This window comes from Pyrus communis, chromosome 16 (assembly GCF_963583255.1).
Source record: "Pyrus communis chromosome 16, drPyrComm1.1, whole genome shotgun sequence".
NCBI lineage: Eukaryota > Viridiplantae > Streptophyta > Magnoliopsida > Rosales > Rosaceae > Pyrus > Pyrus communis.
Genome location: NC_084818.1, coordinates 14,633,269 through 14,651,189, shown reverse-complemented (window position 1 = coordinate 14,651,189; position 17,921 = coordinate 14,633,269). Strand labels below are relative to the sequence as shown.

General features: G+C 37.0%; 2 protein-coding genes across 2 annotated transcripts; one reads left to right on the top strand and one right to left on the bottom strand.

Annotated features, from left to right (window-relative positions):
• Nucleotides 1-3,106: 3,106 nt before the first annotated feature.
• Nucleotides 3,107-8,948, top strand: LOC137719864 (uncharacterized). The gene is made up of 18 exons (XM_068458863.1): nt 3,107-3,750; nt 3,972-4,189; nt 4,278-4,574; nt 4,679-4,766; nt 4,872-4,977; nt 5,067-5,183; nt 5,287-5,450; nt 5,576-5,690; nt 5,868-6,092; nt 6,171-6,352; nt 6,628-6,795; nt 6,871-6,976; nt 7,092-7,229; nt 7,363-7,524; nt 7,615-7,809; nt 7,934-8,122; nt 8,220-8,282; nt 8,452-8,948. Exons 1-18 carry the CDS (start codon nt 3,107-3,109, stop codon nt 8,578-8,580), a joined length of 3,306 nt encoding a protein of 1,101 aa, XP_068314964.1. The 3' UTR covers nt 8,581-8,948.
• A 2,319-nt stretch (nt 8,949-11,267) lies between these two features.
• On the bottom strand, nt 11,268-13,000 carry LOC137720895 (mitochondrial uncoupling protein 5-like). The gene has a single exon (XM_068460018.1). It carries the CDS (start codon nt 12,707-12,709, stop codon nt 11,738-11,740), a length of 972 nt encoding a protein of 323 aa, XP_068316119.1. The 5' UTR covers nt 12,710-13,000; the 3' UTR covers nt 11,268-11,737.
• Nucleotides 13,001-17,921: the final 4,921 nt, after the last annotated feature.

Here is a 17,921-nt window from a genome sequence, read left to right as displayed (position 1 = left end):
TATATATAGTTTATTATTAGTTTAGAAGGCTTAGATTCTTGACCATATGAATTTGGATCCAATAATTTTATGGTTCCGGCGTGTTTTTTGCCTGCCCTGCGTGTTTATTTTGCCGGCCGGGTGGGTTTAAACCCTCTCCTCTTTCCATTGTTTAGATGAATTAATTTAGTTGAGATTATCTATCCTTCGTCAAGGAGGTTGATCATTTCTCTTTTAAGCGATTAATGAATCACCTCCAATGCACAAAGAAGAAATTCTTCATATCGTCAAAGTAAGATTTTTCGGATCATTTAGTGGTACGTTTAAGAAAAATTACCGACCCAATTAAGGTTGTAAAGCTAAAGACCGACAACGAATATATATGGAAAAAGGAAATAAAGTCCGATGCTAATACAAATTTAAAATTGTTTCTTGACATTTGTTTCCCTTTCTTTGGTCGAGTGCCAAACTACAATTAACCAACAAGAAGGGGAAGAAAAGAGCTTGACCTATTTTTCTCTTGTTTCTCTACACTTTTCCCCATCCCCAAAAAAATACAAAAGAATTGTACAGGGGCTGAAGCAATATCTTCCAAAGATTTCTCCAAAATTTGGAAGATATCTTAGCAGTATTGATAATTTTGGTAAAATGAAACATCATTGCACAATCTTTCGGTGAATGTCATTGAAATTTCTATCGATAATTTAGTACTACTGTTTAGTGATATTTCTATTCACTCGTAAGTGGCATCTCAAGTTGACTCTCACCAAGAGCGAATTTGAACCAATATATCTTTCGACAACAAATCTTAAATCTAATTTGAAAGTTATTACTTCTTCCAGCATTGTTTGCACCACAAGGCATAAGCTAAAATGAAAAGGGTCCCAAAGTTCTACATTGTGAAGTTGTGCATTTACTCGCCTTTCACTCTAATAGACTATTCAAATAATCCAACAACTCAAGACATAACATTACACTTCATTTTATTAGTTTTATTTTATTTAGTTATTGAGTTTTTGCTCAATAAGGTTTCATTAGGGTTTATTGAAAACTTGACAGAATATAAAATCACCAAGGACCTTTGCAAGAAGATCCAACACTTGCCAGACTGTGTAGGTGGTTAAGTTGAGACAATATCAGTGTGATAGTGAACCACTGACCTAACTCACCAATCACGTTTGTTCCATCCCTCACATCCTCATTATGACAAAAAATTGTTATTAATGCTTCAAACCTCGAATTTAAAGATAAAACCTCATTTTACAAGAAACAAAGGCAAAAACAAAACAAAAGCCATCACATATTGAAGAAAAACTTGCACATGGCAATACATTATTAGATAGGAAACACCACGTGACGATGAACTCGTTTCAGGTAAGCTTTTCTCGATAGGGAAGAGGCATCAGTTTCAGTTCATTATTTTTCTTATGATTAAAGACACAAATGAAAGGAAAATGCAGTTCAAGTCCTAAGTGGGTGCATGGAATGTGTGAACCTAAAAGGAGATGGAAAAACGACGCGCCATTAAGAAGAGAATTCGTCCGTTATGAGAAACAGCGATTGCGCATGCCACGTCAGCATCTCTTCATTCGCACGTCTCCTTCAAATGCTCTTCTGTCTTGATCATAAGAACCTAATTATTATTATTATTTTAAGTCCCCTTTTTTTTTTCTTTTTTTTTTTTGAACGCCTAAGTCCCCTTTTATTTTGTTTCAAATTAATCCCATCGGAGGGTTGAATATTTTCAAGCCAAAATAAAATATTTTCTTATATTTTGAAGGGACGTTTTGATATAGGCGTCTCGTTTTTTAATTTTTTAGACTAAACATACACTCCTTTTGAAAATTTGATCAAACATTTTCCTAAAATTTTGGTTATTAATTTTTAGTTTTTCACATAAGTTCAATTTTGTTTAGAATTTTAGTTTTTCACGACTTTTCCTAGACATTTCGGTTTTTTTTCCTCTTATCCCTATGTCAGATTTTATTATTTAGAAGACCCAACACATAATAAAGATTTGTTTGATTATATAGCTACGTCTAGTTTCTATAATATGGACACATTTAGTTTTATAGTGGAATTGATTTTTTGTATTTCTCGGTACATTTGGAATGTAAATGTACGAAAAGGGTTATCTGATAGAGACATTTGGTTTTGTATTACATTTGTGATTTTTTGTTCATTTGGTCTTTTGGTACATTCGGAATCTAATGGATAGAAGGGGATTGACGAAATTAAATTTCTGTATTATAGGCAATTAGTTGCTAACCTACCTTATGCCTCTATATAAATGCATTTAAATTAATGACTTAGAAATTAAATAAATAGAAAATTATTGAGGTGGCAATTGATCAAAGCACCTTAATTAAATCTTTAGAAATGATGAATGTTTAATCTAACAATTATATAAAAGATGTAGGGCATTCTAAGTTTTCCTATTTTGAATACCAAAAACCAGAGGGAATTTACAGGATACAAAAAAGGAAGATTTCCTGGAGGGGAGAGAGAGAGAGAGAGACAGCAAAACCCAATAATTTTAGAGAGTTGCCTTCAAAAGCTCTATGACATTGATTTGGGTAAGTCTCAAATCTCAATTGTTCTTAGTTATTAAGTACATTTATTCTTCTTTGGAAAGTGCTTTTTCTCACAAGTTTCCTGTTTGATCAAAAGATCTTTAGAAAAACAAAATAAGTAAATAAAAGGGGTAACAATCTTCTTCCCCCAAATCATTTGTTGTTTTTTTAAAGAGGGATTCCCAAAAGCATAAGCACTTGGTTAATCACTCTACTTGTCATCGGACCAGTAAACGAGTCTTGTTTGTTGCTTCTCAGATTTTCTCTACAAACAAGTTTTGATATTGGTGAATCTGTTAGGTCAAAAGGAGTTTCGACAATTGTGTTCGACCAAGGGATGGACACAAATGGTCTTAGATGGGTTGGAGAGGTACGTGCTTTTTGTTAAGAATTTAGCTGCGGTTTAAAGTTGTTGGCTTCGAAATTTCTAGTCATTGATGACTTGCCAACTCTTTGTGAGTGTGCGCGGTCGCGCGCATGGCATAGAGATTTTCTAATATGGTTTTGTGTGTAACAGAAACATAAAGTACAGTCTGCCGTCAACAACTTGAGGAATGAATAGCGGCGATTCAGACATGGACACAGACTCTGACTGTGAGAATGTGGCCACTGATAGGAAGTACTCAGTTGCATGGTCTCCCTTGGATGACAGAGCTTCCAATACTTTGGGTTCTAAAGGCGTGGCATCGAAGCAAAGGCAGCGAATTCAGGGTTGTGATCAAATTCAGACCGAATCCAGTTTGTCAAGGGAGAAAATCCAATTGAGAATGGCTGGGGAGTTTGGAAGGAACCAAGCTATATACCCTGATTTTACCGAATATGAATTGTCTGATTCGATCACTAGTACTGAACTTCCGTTTAGGCAAACGAAAAGCAACAATGGTGGTGCCCAGAAGGGATCATACAATTCAAGTGGTAATATAGAAACAACATCCAAAAATAAGCTTTCGAATAGTAATCCCATCACTCCTCCACTTGATGGTTCTGTTTCGGGGATTGAACGTGTTGTTGAGCCAAGTTCACCTATTAGAGCATACAACACAGCTCACACTTCGAATTGGAGTGTTCCAGCAAACACTAATGGTTTAAGAAAAACAGAAAGTGTCTACTCAAGCAGCCCTATGCACTATTCTTCCGGCAATGGAACTTCTAACTCGCTACTTCGTTCACCTGCTTGCCTCCCAGTATTTAGTGAAAGGTTGGTTACATAGCTGAATTATATTTTGAATAACCACATAATGATTCGGTGTTTGATTATTGAATATAAGTGCTTTAGAGAAATTTTTACGAGAACACTGAACTGTTCTACATTTGATAGTTATCTCACTGATCCAGTAGTCGTTTTAAGTTTTGGGGGTTTTATTTATTCAGTGTGCAGGGTACATGGTGTGCTGTAATCGCTTATGATGCGTGTGTTAGGCTCTGTCTTCATGCGTGGGCTCAGAGATATTGCGCTGAAGTTCAAGGTTTCTTGGAGAATGAGAGCGCACTGTTGCGAGATGCATTCGGTTTACAGCATGTATTATTGCAATCAGAAGCTGAACTTTTGGCAGAACAGCGTCCTTCACAGCCAATCAGTACGTTAGCTGCTCCTGCTCCAAAACATGTGAAAGCTTCGGGAAAAATAAAATTGCAAGGTACCCTACTTCATTGAATTCCTCATTTTCTTTTTCAATTAAAATGTTAAGTTCTTCATTGTCTCACTGAAATTTCGTCATTCAACAGTTCGTAAAGTGAAAATGGATTCGGATGAACAACCTTCTAGCTGCAGTTTCCCATCTCCAAAACTACCAAGGATTCGTTATGACTCATGTCGTAGGCGCTTCTCTAATTTGAGATCAACTTTATCTTCTGCATTGAAATCTACACAGAACATAAAGTTGATCTCAAACGGTTCCCTTTCTCATTGGAGCTTGGCTTGCCTAGGAGCTGGAAGGAAATGTATAAAACAAGGATCAAGCTTCCTAAAAAAGAGGGCAAATACTTTGTGCAATCGCTCTTCATTGCATGAAGGAGCGCAAGGTATGTGAATCTTTTGTACATTTTAAGCATTCCCTTAGATACTAAAGTGCAGATGGTTTTCTTTTGTGGGTAGTATCTGACATTTGCCGACCTCTTTCTGTCAGAAACTTATTCCTGCTTCTTGAGATTGACAAGTTCACCTGAAGAGGATGCAGTACAAATGCAACCAGGATCTGGTGAAACCCGTGTGTTGTATGTACTCTTGTTCTTTATTTTCTCTTTTCATTCACTCTTTCATTCGGTCCATACTTGTACCGTTGTACGTAGTTGTATTGTTAAACGACCGCTTTACTACAGGTTTCCAAATAGCGTTGGTGATGGCGTGATCATACAAGTTCAAAATTCCAAGGGACAACATTGTGGTCATGCCCTAGTCAAAGTGGCTGCTATTGTTGATGAACCGGTACAATTTTCAGAATTCAGTAATTCATTTACCATCTGTAAGAAGGTTGATATTTATGCTTTGGAATTAAATATGTATTTTGAATGCAGGGCGACAAGATACGATGGTGGCCTGTATATAGTAGTGATCTGGAGGATGAACCTGTCGGCAGAATACAATTAAGCATGGATTATTCAAGTGGTCCTGTTGGAAATAGTAATCTTAAGGTTGTTAATATTCAACGATAGCTAAATCCTTTCTTCGAAACTGATTGACGTATCTTTGGAGTTCGGTTTTTTATATTCTCTTTTCACTTCTTTCCTTGTCCAGTATGGTTCCGTTGCAGAAACCGTGGCATATGACTGTGTCTTAGAAATTGCAATGAAAGTTCAACATTTTCAGGAAAGAAATTTGTTATTACATGGCCCGTGGAAGTGGTTATTGACGGAATTTGCATCTTACTATGGAGTATCAAAGGCATACACCAATTTAAGGTAGCGAAATATGTTAGGACTTAAAGTAACTTATCATGATATCATGTTAGGACTAAGGTAGTGGAATATTACCGACTATGGATCTTCTAACGGCTATTATATATAAATTTTCATGCTACTTGCAGATACCTTTCCTATGTCATGGATGTCGCGACCCCTACCGTAGATTGTCTCACCTTAGTAAATGATCTGCTAGCAGATGTGAAGGAAATGAGCACAAATCTGTTAAGTCATCAAGAGGTATTCGATTTCATCGTATTGTTTTTAGACTTTTCGGGGAGATATTTTGGCTAGGGAGAATGACACTACCTTCGTGAACATAAAATGTGGAATTTTCTTCAGTTTATGTTCCTTGATGTTAGCCATGGTTAGTGGATAGTTGTTTCCTCTTATAACTTGAAATAATGTATCGAGCAGCACTGCATTCTGGCGAAGATTGAGGATCAAGTAAGGAAGTTGGTTGCTTTGGTTTTTGAGAACTACAAGTCACTTGAAGAATCTTCGCTGTTGGGGATGGTGGATGATTTTAGGCCTGCCAGTGGATTGGTTGCGCCTGCTTTGGCACCTGCTGTCCAGATATACACCCTTCTGAACAATATTTTGAGTCCTGAGGCACAATTGAAATTATTGAAATTCTTTCAGGTATGATAATCTTACTTCTCCGTCCATGAGCTTCGCCTAACCTTTTTATGCTTTACTGAATATGAAATGACTTTGCAGGTCGCCGCAAACAAGAGGTTAAGAATGATCTGTGCCGAGACAGATGAGCTTGTTCTAACCAGTAATGAGGGGGCACAGAAAGACTTTCTTACTTCTTATCAGAGGATGAAATCTTTGATTTTGAATATTAGAAATGAAATTCTGACTGACATAGAAATCCTAAACCAAAATGTCCTCCCGGGGTATGTATGCCATTCCGTAAACTAGTCTATTTTGTTCTTGTATTTTTGTTTTTACTAGCGTAACTATATCCAGTGCGGTTAACCACAGACGCAGATAGGCGAAATTGCATTGACTATGCTCGGTGCAATTTTGAGGATCTGCAAGTGTGGTTAACCGCACTTAAGAGTGTTTTTGGTTGTTGAGAATCTTGAACTTCAGAGCTGATGACTGGTGAATAACTGAATATGACTCGTATGTGTATAGTAATTGTTCCTCTTTATAAATTTTTATGCAGCTGCATAGATCTTCCGAATATTTCATCATGCATGTATAGCGTTAACCTCTGCAATAGATTGAGCACTTTCCTTGTTGTACACCCTCCTCCAAGCCTATCACCTCCGGTTGCAGAGCTAATTATTGCAACAGCAGACTTTCAACAGGATCTGTCTCTGTGGAATATCAGGTAAGTGAATTATCTGGTGTAAATTTGTGCTCTTTATTAGCTTTTGTATCTTTACTCATGTAAAACTATTTCCAGTCCAATTAAAGGTGGAGTTGATGCTAAAGAGCTGTTCGACGCACATATATTCTTGTGGATTCTGGACAAGCGCCGTCATTTGCTTGGTCAGTGCAAGCTAGATAAGGTATATATCTCTTTTGGCATGCTTTTATAATCCTTTTGGTTTTATATTTCGAGTATCGTCTCTCTTCTTCTTTTTATTTTTGGGTATAAATCTGATAGAAGTTGTTTCGTTTCAGGCAAAATGGTCTGGTGTGAGGACAGAATATGGAACAACTCATTTTGTTGATTATGTGCACATTGAGCTGAAGGGAATGCTCGATGAATTTGAAGTCATCGTTAGTCGCTGGCCGATATATTCATCTCCTTTGGAGAATGTAAGTGCAATATACTTCTCGAGGTTTTAATGTTTTTATTTCCGACTTCACGTGTAGCCTCCTTCTGTGTTGTTTCATATTTGAACCTCAAATCATCTGACTAACGCTTTGAGATCGCTTGTGTGTTAAAAAGGTTATCGCGGATGTTGAAAAGGCAATCATCGAAGCTTTGGACAGGCACTATGCTGATGTTTTATCGCCGCTGAAGGATAATCTGACAAACAAAATATTAGGCTTCAAATATGTCCAAAAATTATCCAGACAAACCATTAGCACATATTCGGTCCCAAATGAGGTGAGGCTCTATTTCTTACTTGAACATCTACTTGGAACTTCGATCTTTCTTTTTAGGGTATACTCTTCAATATTATGTATCATTTCTCAGTTAGGAATCCTTTTAAATTCCATGAAGAGGACGCTCGATGTGCTGTGGCCCCAGATTGAAAGCCAGTTGATGTCTCGGACTTCTTGCATCCGCGATGGATGTGCCACAGGCGAACATCTTAATGACGTATCTGCTCTACTCAGAACCAAACTTAGAACCTACCGACTAGCCATTGTCGAGAAGCTTTATGAGAATGTGAGTACTGAATTTTCAGTTTGAAATGTGCATGTGCATCAATGTTGTCGAACTATCGTGTAACTACAAAACTTTACGAGTTTGACTAATAAATGATTTTTCTTCTATTTCCTTGTAAATACAGACTAGAGTTCATAACAATACAAAGCTGAAGAACATTATTCGATGCTCAAAGGCGGAGGAATCAGTTGTCCGAAGTAGAATGCAGCCTTTGGAGGTTCTTTTGCGGGAGATGGTTGATCATCTCCATACTGTTGTTGATCCTACCGTGTTTGTAGAACTCTGCCGAGAGTTCTGGGACCGGATGGGGCAGGTAAGCCGAGCTCTTAATTTTTACCATACAAGATACAACATCTCTGTCTTGAATTGGCATGTAAAATTTAATTTTCTTTCCAATTTAATTTCTGTAGGATGTACTGCATATCTTGGAGGATAAGAAAGAGGAGTACAAAGGCTTGCGCGTCGCAGTTTCTGTAAGTTTCTCTTCAGCCGTTGAACTTTCTACTAGATATTGATTATCTACATGTTATTGCAGCTATTTCATCTTAACAAGATAAAATGTTTAATATGTGAATTAGTATTTGTACTAATGATTTTTGTATACTTGTACTAGAGTGCTAATCATTGTTCTTATAATGGCAGAACCTGGATGACATATTTGTATCAGAAATGCAAAGACTACGCGGGAACTCGTTGAAAGAAAGAGACTTATCGCCACCAGGATCGATGGAAGAAGTACATTCCATGCTGAAGGATGTTGTACGTATGTAACATGGAGAAATACTGTCATCAGCTACGATTTTTTATGTGGGTGCAGTGTGTACCGAACATAGAAGACGACCTTATTTGATTTCATTTCCAATGAAGAAGAAACGCTGGCCAGTGGCAGAACTAAGGAGACAACACGAGCACAAAGTTCCGAGTAACGAATTTTGACGTGGCAAAAAATTTGTCAAATTTTGAGTCTGAGTTGTATGTAGATTTCATAGGATGCCCACCTAGGCCTTCATGGTGGTTGTAATTACAAATCTTCCTTCCATACAGTCTCTGCAATATATTTACAAGGTTGTAAATGTGTTAAGTTCTAAATCTACAACACACAATTCTGCCTGAAGAGCTTAAATGAAAACAGGAGATGAATGTTTGAAAGGAACTTTTGTGTAGGCAACGAGATGTGAGAAGAGAGAGAGGGTGCTCTTTCTTTGTGCAATGTAATTTACCAACTGATAAAACGAAAATGACATTTGCCCAAGTCTTATGCCTTGTATAAGAATGTACAAGCACCACTTGGTGTTAAAATGTGGGAACTAGGCCTGAGTATAGATAGAGATTTTGCGGAGTACCCGAAATACAAATTAGTACATTATGTGTCCTAATATAAGTGAAGGGTTATTAAAAATATATTTTCTGTCTACTTATATTATGACATGTGGAGAAACAACTACTAAACCGACTACGTAGAAAGCCCAAATCATGAAAATGATATTGAGCACAATCAGAGAGGGCGATACTTGAAGATTTGATTTCTACCGGCTTTGTGGTATCTATGAGAAAAAGTAAAAAAAAAAAAAAAAAAAAAATATTTTAGAGTGTTAATAACGATTACAAGACAGGAACAAACTTTGATTGAGATTTGAGCACACATGGTGGGGCTAAAGCATGAATGCAATGGTCCATTGAATTTGGTGGTGCAAAATACGTTGCACTTTTAACTTTTAAAGTGCCATTTCGAAATAAACGAACCTTAGAACCTGCCATTCCAACTTGTCAAGTTGTTCGAGTCTTACCACTTTCCTAGAAATTTCTAGGCCTATTGACTATAATTAGGCACTAACCCCAATCTACGATGCAAATCATCATAGTATCATGCCCACTAACAATCATTTCCATGGAATCCATCTTATCTTTAAATATAAATATTGTTAAGAGCATGAATTTTACATCCAAAAAAGAAGCGATCTTGTGAAAAATGTTAGAGTTTTACTATAAAACCAATTAAGAATATGTGAAGTAACTCAATTACTTACGAACACATGTAAGGTGTCTCTTTCTCCTATTGTGAACTTTCAAGCAAGTACTACTAGGAAGACCAAATTTGCAAATTAAATGATATGTCACAAATAGGAAATAAACAGGTCGATCGACACTTAATTAATAATTTAATAATCAACATCCACATCATTTCGTTTACATAATTTGGTTTAAAAATTTTGGTTTTCCTAGCATTACCCTTTCAAACCTAACACGTAAACAACATAAAATGGATAATGTGAATGAGGCATGGCCGTTGGACTTTATAGACGGAACAAGTTGCTTTGATACCATAAAGAATGTTAAATTTCACTATAAAATCAATTGACATTTAATATGAGAAGTAACCCAATTACTTAATACGCAAATGCAAATTCTATCTTTTCTACAATGTTTAATTCACAATCTCGTGATTCACTTGTAACCAAACAAAAAATAGTGATTCACCCCAAAACAAAAAAGAAAAAAAAGAAAAGACGGCGCCAATACTAGGCAAGGAAGAGGTAGTGGATGCAATTGAAAGGTATGGCGAAGCCCTTGGTCGGCATTATTGACAATGTCGTGTTAAGATGATATTATTTAAAATCCAGACGGAATTAAATTTAGTTGGTTTATGTCAAATGTGAAGGGATTAGAGTCGGCCCTCGAAACAAAATTAAAAGCTAACTCGTCATATCGGGTCGTATGTATATGATACAGCTGAACTACATAATGGACTTATTTATATAATCTTGGACATAAGTATAAGATCGTAAATCGTAATGAATGTTTTGCTTTTGTATTGATTTTAACTCGGAACTTCTTTATTATTGAAAAGTGAAATATTATTTGACCAATGGCTAGAATTTTCTTATCAAAATGGCGAATTCTGCGCATCAATAATTTGAACTGCGAAGGCTCCATCAACAATTAAGTGTTTTCATTTCCATTGGGTTCTGATTTGAGCCGAATTTCCAGTTGTCGTTTTAGATTTATTCATGAAATTGCACCTCAACATTCATTTCACACGACAAGTGTTAGTCTAGAGGTTTCAACCTTAAGCCCTTTACTCTTCATAACCGTACATTTCAGAATAAAACTACCAGCATCAAATAATGGCAACGAGTATAAAAACTTTTGGTTTCGGTGACTCAATGTGACTGGAACAGTTTGGTATAGTTTTAACTATCTAGAAGGAACTTGTAAGTCATAATATGTTCAACTATTGCCCAATTTTATAAGTTTAGTTTCAACATTTATAAGTTCACCAAACGTGAAACACGATACACATAGTTCATTTTAATAGATTAATTGTGTGTTCACTTGTACACAATTGAGGTACGAAAGAACATTCCAAATAAAACTAGGGTTCTCCAAATCATAGAATCAAACCATCACTCTATATCGTAAATTTAACAATCCGATAAACATAAAGAGGATTGAAATACAATCAAATATACAAGTACTTAGGTTTATTATATGGCACATTGCTTAGAATCAATATTGCATCTTAATATATTACTTTTGTTTTTGTGTTTTTGCTAATGACCTCTTAATTAAGTTAATTCCTTCCCAATCTAAAGGAATTTAAACAATAATAATTAAAAAAAAATTATTAAAAAAAAAAAAAGACACATGCCCATATTCGAGAAAGTGAGAAGAGATCCCCTCCGGATCTCTCCCACCAAAGCTCACCAATCAATTAATCTGGATCTTTGAAATTTGATCAAATAGCTTAAATTATTATAACTTTTAAAGAAGTTCTCTGTTTATAGCCGTTTGATCAAAGTTCAAGGATCTGGATTAATTGGTGAGCTTTGGTGAAAGAGATTCGGAGGGGATTTCTTCCCCTAGAAAGTACTTTTTTTCGTCATCATATCGAAGACAATCACCACCGTCCACTTTCTGAACCCTACGTTCAGAAATCCTTGAGCAGCTTGCGTACCTGCTCCAGCGTCACAAACAGCACAACGGTAAAAGGCCCTTGCCGCGAAATCGTAGGCACAAAGCCCTTATAAAGCGCCATGGGGCCCTCCGAACGCACCGTTTTGAGGGCGCAATCCAACGCCCCCGAGTACGGCGGCTCAGCCCCGGCCTCCACCTTCATATTCATCACCCTAGTCTTGATCACGTCGACCGGGTTTGACGCCACCGCCGCCACGAACCCCGCTGCGAAGCTCGCCGTTACGTGGGTCCCTAGCCCGTCGCGCATAATCCCTTTGTCCACGATCGTCTCCTTAATCTGATCGTACGATGCCAGCTGCGACGCTGTCACCAGCATCGCGCGGTTGATCGTCAGCGACGACCCGCGCCAAAGGCTCGTCACCCCTTCTTGCTTGGCCATGCGGCCGATGGCGTCCACCACGCTCTTGTAGTTACGCTGCTGAGCCGCCGGGAGACGCCCGTCTGCTTGCATTCGGACCATGGCCACGTCGGCAGGGTTTCCGACGGCGGCGCCGACCGCTCCGGCGATCAATCCTGCTGTGATTTTGCGGGGGAGTGGCATGTTGCGGGTTGTCGGGTCGGTCCATTTTTGCTTGAGAATGTCGTAGAGGCCCATTCGGGTTGTGGAGTAGAGAGTCTGCCGGAGCATGGTGGCGGAGACGCCAGAAAACATGGCGGAGACGCCTTCTTGCTGAATTATGCGAACCGCAACGGTGATTGGACCGGCACGGACCGCAGGAGGCTGTGGTGGGGCGAGGGGGATGGAGCCGCGTCTGGCGGCTGTGTGGACGGAAGCAAAAGCCGGGCGCACTGTCTGCTCAGCCGGGTTCGAGACGTGGGTTTCGCCCTGGAGCTGCATTCGGACCTTGACGAGGTCAAGAGGGTGGGTGAAGCAGCCGGCGATGATGGAAGCGATGCCTCCTTCAACAAAACCTTTGACACCCATGTCGAATTTTCTCGGGGAAGAAACGGAAAATAAGAATAAATGGGTGGTTTTTGTTTGTCGTTCCCAAAATCCAGTTAAAAGGAATAATTAGAAAGTTTAATGATGATTAAGAGGGCCAGTTGGAATTAGGGTTCATCTCACTGGAGACGAGGAGATGGGAATGGAGGCTGAAGGCGATGGAGGAAGAGTGGGGGACGGTAGGCCTCTGAGACATATGCTACCCGTAGACTCACGCGAAATTAACGGAATTTGATTAAACAGGATGGACTGGATTGCAGAAAATCCAGGAATTGAGAATATTTATAGGACAAGGCAAGCGCCTTCACGAAAGGATTTCACACCTAGTGCTATTCACTCGCATTTTTTACTTCTGATATATTCTTTTTTAATTCTTTTTACTTCTGTCACATTTTGTTAATTTTTTTATATTGTTCGTCTTCGATTCATTTTGATCCGACGGCATAACAACGGCCATTTAAGAAGCAAGAGAAGGTACTAAATTGTAATTCCCATTTTTGTCTACGCGGTTGTGGGCCCCGCTAGCTCTCGCATGCATTCCCGTTCGTTTGTCTAAAAAGTACAACTCCCCGCCTCCCCAATTCAATTCCATTTTTTATTTTGATTTAACCATATTGATAAAATTTCAAAAACCGGTTTTACACCCGGACTAAAGCAATTTTTATTTGCCACCAACGATCTTGTTTAAAGCCTTATATTTATATTTCTTGTTACTTGATCGAGAGGAGGTAGATACAAAATTGTATACAACTGATTATAGTTATATGCAAGTTTATAATTTGATTTAAATTGAGTTTTCTTTTATCAAATAAATAAATTATGACATATTTACTTACTAAAAATAAGGGATTAATGAATCGAAGAGTGCAAAAAAAATGGGAATGGGATCAAATAGTTGATTTTTAATTTTCAAAAATTGAATCAAACTCAGGACCTCATGTGCACGAGTGAATGCTTTTAGATTTAATTAGAATTTTTTATTTTTTTTACGCACGATTTAGAATAATTTCTATACCCATGTTTAGTAAATGTATAGAGTACTGTAAAAAATTATATCTAATTTTGGCATGCTTACTTACAGAAAATGAGAATTAGAATGATGTGGACTTAAGTTTGGTGATTTTTGTATGGTTATTAGTATATTCTACCCTTAACACAAATTAAAGCCGCATTTGATTAGCTTGGTAATGTATTTGACCCAATTTGTTGTCTTTCTAACTCGTCCATACAAATTACAACTCGAGTTGAATCCATGCAAACGTATAAGTTGTGTCCCTAGCAGGCTAACACAACCCCAATCATAATCAAAGAATATTCCTACCTTTCATGTTGATGTTTGTTCTATTCCTCTACATTGTTCAATCATACAGGAGGCTTTTAAGGGAAAGGAATTTTTATTTTTTTAAGTTTATAAAAATAGGGATTAGTTGTTGAACTCACATCATATCTTACTTTAAAAATCCAAACCATTTATTTTTCAACCATATTTGGGGCATTTAATTGAATTCAAAGAAATTGACGAACACTTTGTTTTCTAAGAAACAATGAAATGTCAACGTGATAATTAAATAGGCAAATGGTTTCGAATTAAATTGAATTTTTGCAATGATGATCTATAAATCGAGACTACAAAATAGACGGTTCGAATTATTGAAATTCGACGTAGAGTGAGCCCTACAATTAGCCCTTGTTTTTACCCAAAAATAGAAATCCCTTTGTACAAAGGGCCTATAACCATATACATATATATATATATATGCGCTATCCTTTGACTCAAATTTTTAATGTCTATAAAGTTGCGTCTTGTGTCACAAGGGTTGAACTTTCATGCTTAGTATTAACTAAGCAAAGCGTTTTCAACGATCTCATACACTTTTTTCAGTCCTTTCACTCTGGTGTGCGTATGTGTACATATATATAGCCCTTAATGCAAAGGGATTCTCTTTTTTTTTTTTAAATAGGGATTAGGTGCGAGGCTGATTTCACACCGAACTTAAACGATCTAAACCGTCTATTTTATAAGTCTCGATTCATACATCATCCTTGCAAAAATTCAATTCAATTTGAAACCATTTGCTTATTTAAATTATCAAAATAAAATTTCATTGTTCCTTATATAACAAAGTATTCGTTAATTTCTTTGAACTCAATTAGATGTCTTAAACATTTCCGATTTGGCTAATATTTTGCAAGGATGATTTATGAGGTGCAACTTGAAAATAGACGATTTGGATCGTTAAAATTCAATATGGTGTGAACCCTACAACTAATCCCCATTTTTATATAAAAAAAATGAAAATCTCTTCTCTTAAAGGTTGCTTACATAAATAACTAATTCACTTGGCCTCGTAACATTCTAGTATATTTTTTTTTCAGACTCTACGCCGTCTACGTCTTGTAGAACCAAAAATATTAAAAGCACACGGATTATTTGTAAGTTGCACTTGCGTGAACGTTTAGGATGAAAGACTGAGTGTTTTATTTAGGTCAATGGATTATTTTTAAGTTTCATTTGCGTACACATTCAAAAATGCTTATGACACCGTAGACTCCTCCTTACCAAAATGGAAAAGACCAAATCGAATAAATGATCCATGTGGTTATAAGGTATTCGGAAGATAGGTCCTGTGTTAAAAAAAACTCAGATTTAAACCATGTGATTTACTCCGTTAGCAAATTTAGTTCAAAAATGATTTTTTCCATTAACTATCTGTTAATACATAGGTAAAATTGTACTTTGACATGTGCACTCTTCCTCGTCTCTCTGCTCTCTCTGTAACACATCCCCCACCAATACAACTTGAAGCAGGTTACTGAGACGCTGCTCCTTCACCTCAACCAACAATAAATCATCAATCTCTTTCTCAATATCAAATATTGTCTCATCAACTGGTGCATCCATATAATTTCCCATACTTGAAGCTGCCTGGATGGTTGATTCTTTTAATTCATTCAGTCCCTGCAATTCAAAAGTGTTTCAATTAGAGCACGATGATCACTTGGTAATCAATGTCATCGAAATGTTCTAAACTGCAGCCTTGTTTCCATTGCAAGTGAAAGGTTGATTCCTTCAATTCTTGCTGTTCGTAGAAAGCAACGAGAGGCCAGTCTTGAAGCTTCCTGCTGATCTCAATGACGGCTTTCTCATAATTGGTTTTGTGAAAATTCAAATTACATAGAAAGCAGAGAGACGAGGAAGAGTGCACATGTCAAAGTACAATTTTACCCATGTATTAATAGATAATTAACGAAAAAATCGACTAAATTTGCTAACGGAGTACACCACAGGGGTTTAAATCCGAGTTTTTTCAGCACATGGGTTATCTTCCGAATACCTTATGACCATAATGATCATTTATCCGATTTGGCCAATGGAAAATGGCACCGTGGACTCTTAGAGTGTATGCAAATTGGAATCTTGAAATCTGCAAGTGCTTTCGTAGTATACTTATCACTCATCACCTTTTGCGGCTAAAAAGTTTAGGAAATTTTTAGCAATGGTGAAGTCTGAAATTTTATGTCATAATTTGATGGTTCTTTCTTTGATCAAATTGTTAAATAATATTTTCTTATTAGTATAGGACTTCAAATGGTTGTATTTATTAAAAAAAAATTATTAGAATACAAATTTTATTGATTAAAATGTTAGTCGAATAAGAAAACCATCATTAAACTGCTAATATTGAAAATAAAATTGACGGTGATGCCACATTCAATTCTTAATCACAAAATTTCAAACTCAATTCGCTAATAACGCTTGGATTAAAAGAATTTTAATATGAAACATTTTCATCCAAAATTTGACATCTACTTCAAAGGGAACTGGCCGCATTCAGAATTCATTTGGCTGTTCAAAATTCAATGGGACGAAATGATGATTAATATTGTTGACCGGACTGGGATTCCCACTCAAAAGACAAATTGGCTTTTATGGTCATGGAGGGGCTCTAACTGCCGCACACGTGTCCCAGCATTACCATGAGAAATTAGGTTTTGAAAGGCTGACTGACTGAGTCGCCGAGACTCGATCAGTCGGCTGAGAACGGAGGGGGCACTTGGTGAAGGCGGCGACCAAGCTTCCAGAAATAAAGGAAGATATGATTTAAATAGGATTTAACGAAAAATAATAATATGAATAAAATAAACGTCGTTTGAGAGGTTCGAACTCTCACGGGGATAACCCCATGTGCTTAGCAAGCCCACACCCTAACCACTCATCCAAAACGACATTTCACGGCAGAATTAATGAAGGAAGATTTATAACTGTTATGTTATAAATGGTGATTAAGGAGCAAGGGGTAATTAGAGCTTGCTCTTATTTCATTTCTGCAATTTCTACTTTAGAATAAATTATTTCCTTAATTACCTTGTCATCATGATATCAAAGATAAGATGCTTACAAAAATGTTTTTTTCACGATTATTTTCAAACAAATATGGTTAATCTTTTTTGTTGTCGAGTCTTGTGAGGTAGTGAGTGACGTGGAAAAGAGAGCGTGAAGAGAAGGGCGGGCAGAGTCGGGGAGGAGGTGGGGATGTTCAAACTTTTCTCAAGGGCATTGGCCTTGCTAAGAAGTTGAATCAAAAGGGTTTGAATTTGTTGAAAATTGAAACAAAAGGTTCTACATCGCTCATTGTCTCGTTGACTACAACCTTAATGAATTGAACATTGTATCCTTGACAAGTGATGAAATAATTAATGTGATTAATTGAAGGAAGGAAAAAATTAATTATGATGGCAGTCAAACATCTTCAATGGCTTCGAAATAGTTTCGGGTTTGGCAGAGCTCATTGGGCCCAAGGACTCCATGACCGGTTTTCACTAGAAGAATGGTGATTGAATTTTGTTATAAATTTGAAAAATTCAAATATTAAGTGATGGCGTGTGTTGGAAGAGTCATCAGTGGCCGGTCATAAAAGAGAAACTAGAAAAGTTCTCAAGTAGGTTCAAGTGTTCATTTTAAAAAAAGATTATTACTTGCTACTTAGTACTACAATCTGGTGGTATTCCTCTTTATTTGTAAATAAGATGTCTTAGGTTTAAATCTCATGAATAACAAATTCGATACCAAATTAGGTTGCCCATTGTATGGTTTAGCTGAACTCCTCCTCCCTTCCCTTTAGTGTAATATACATCGTTGTACTAAAAAAAAAAAGACTATTACTCATCCTCACATGCAAAACTAAGGTGAGTC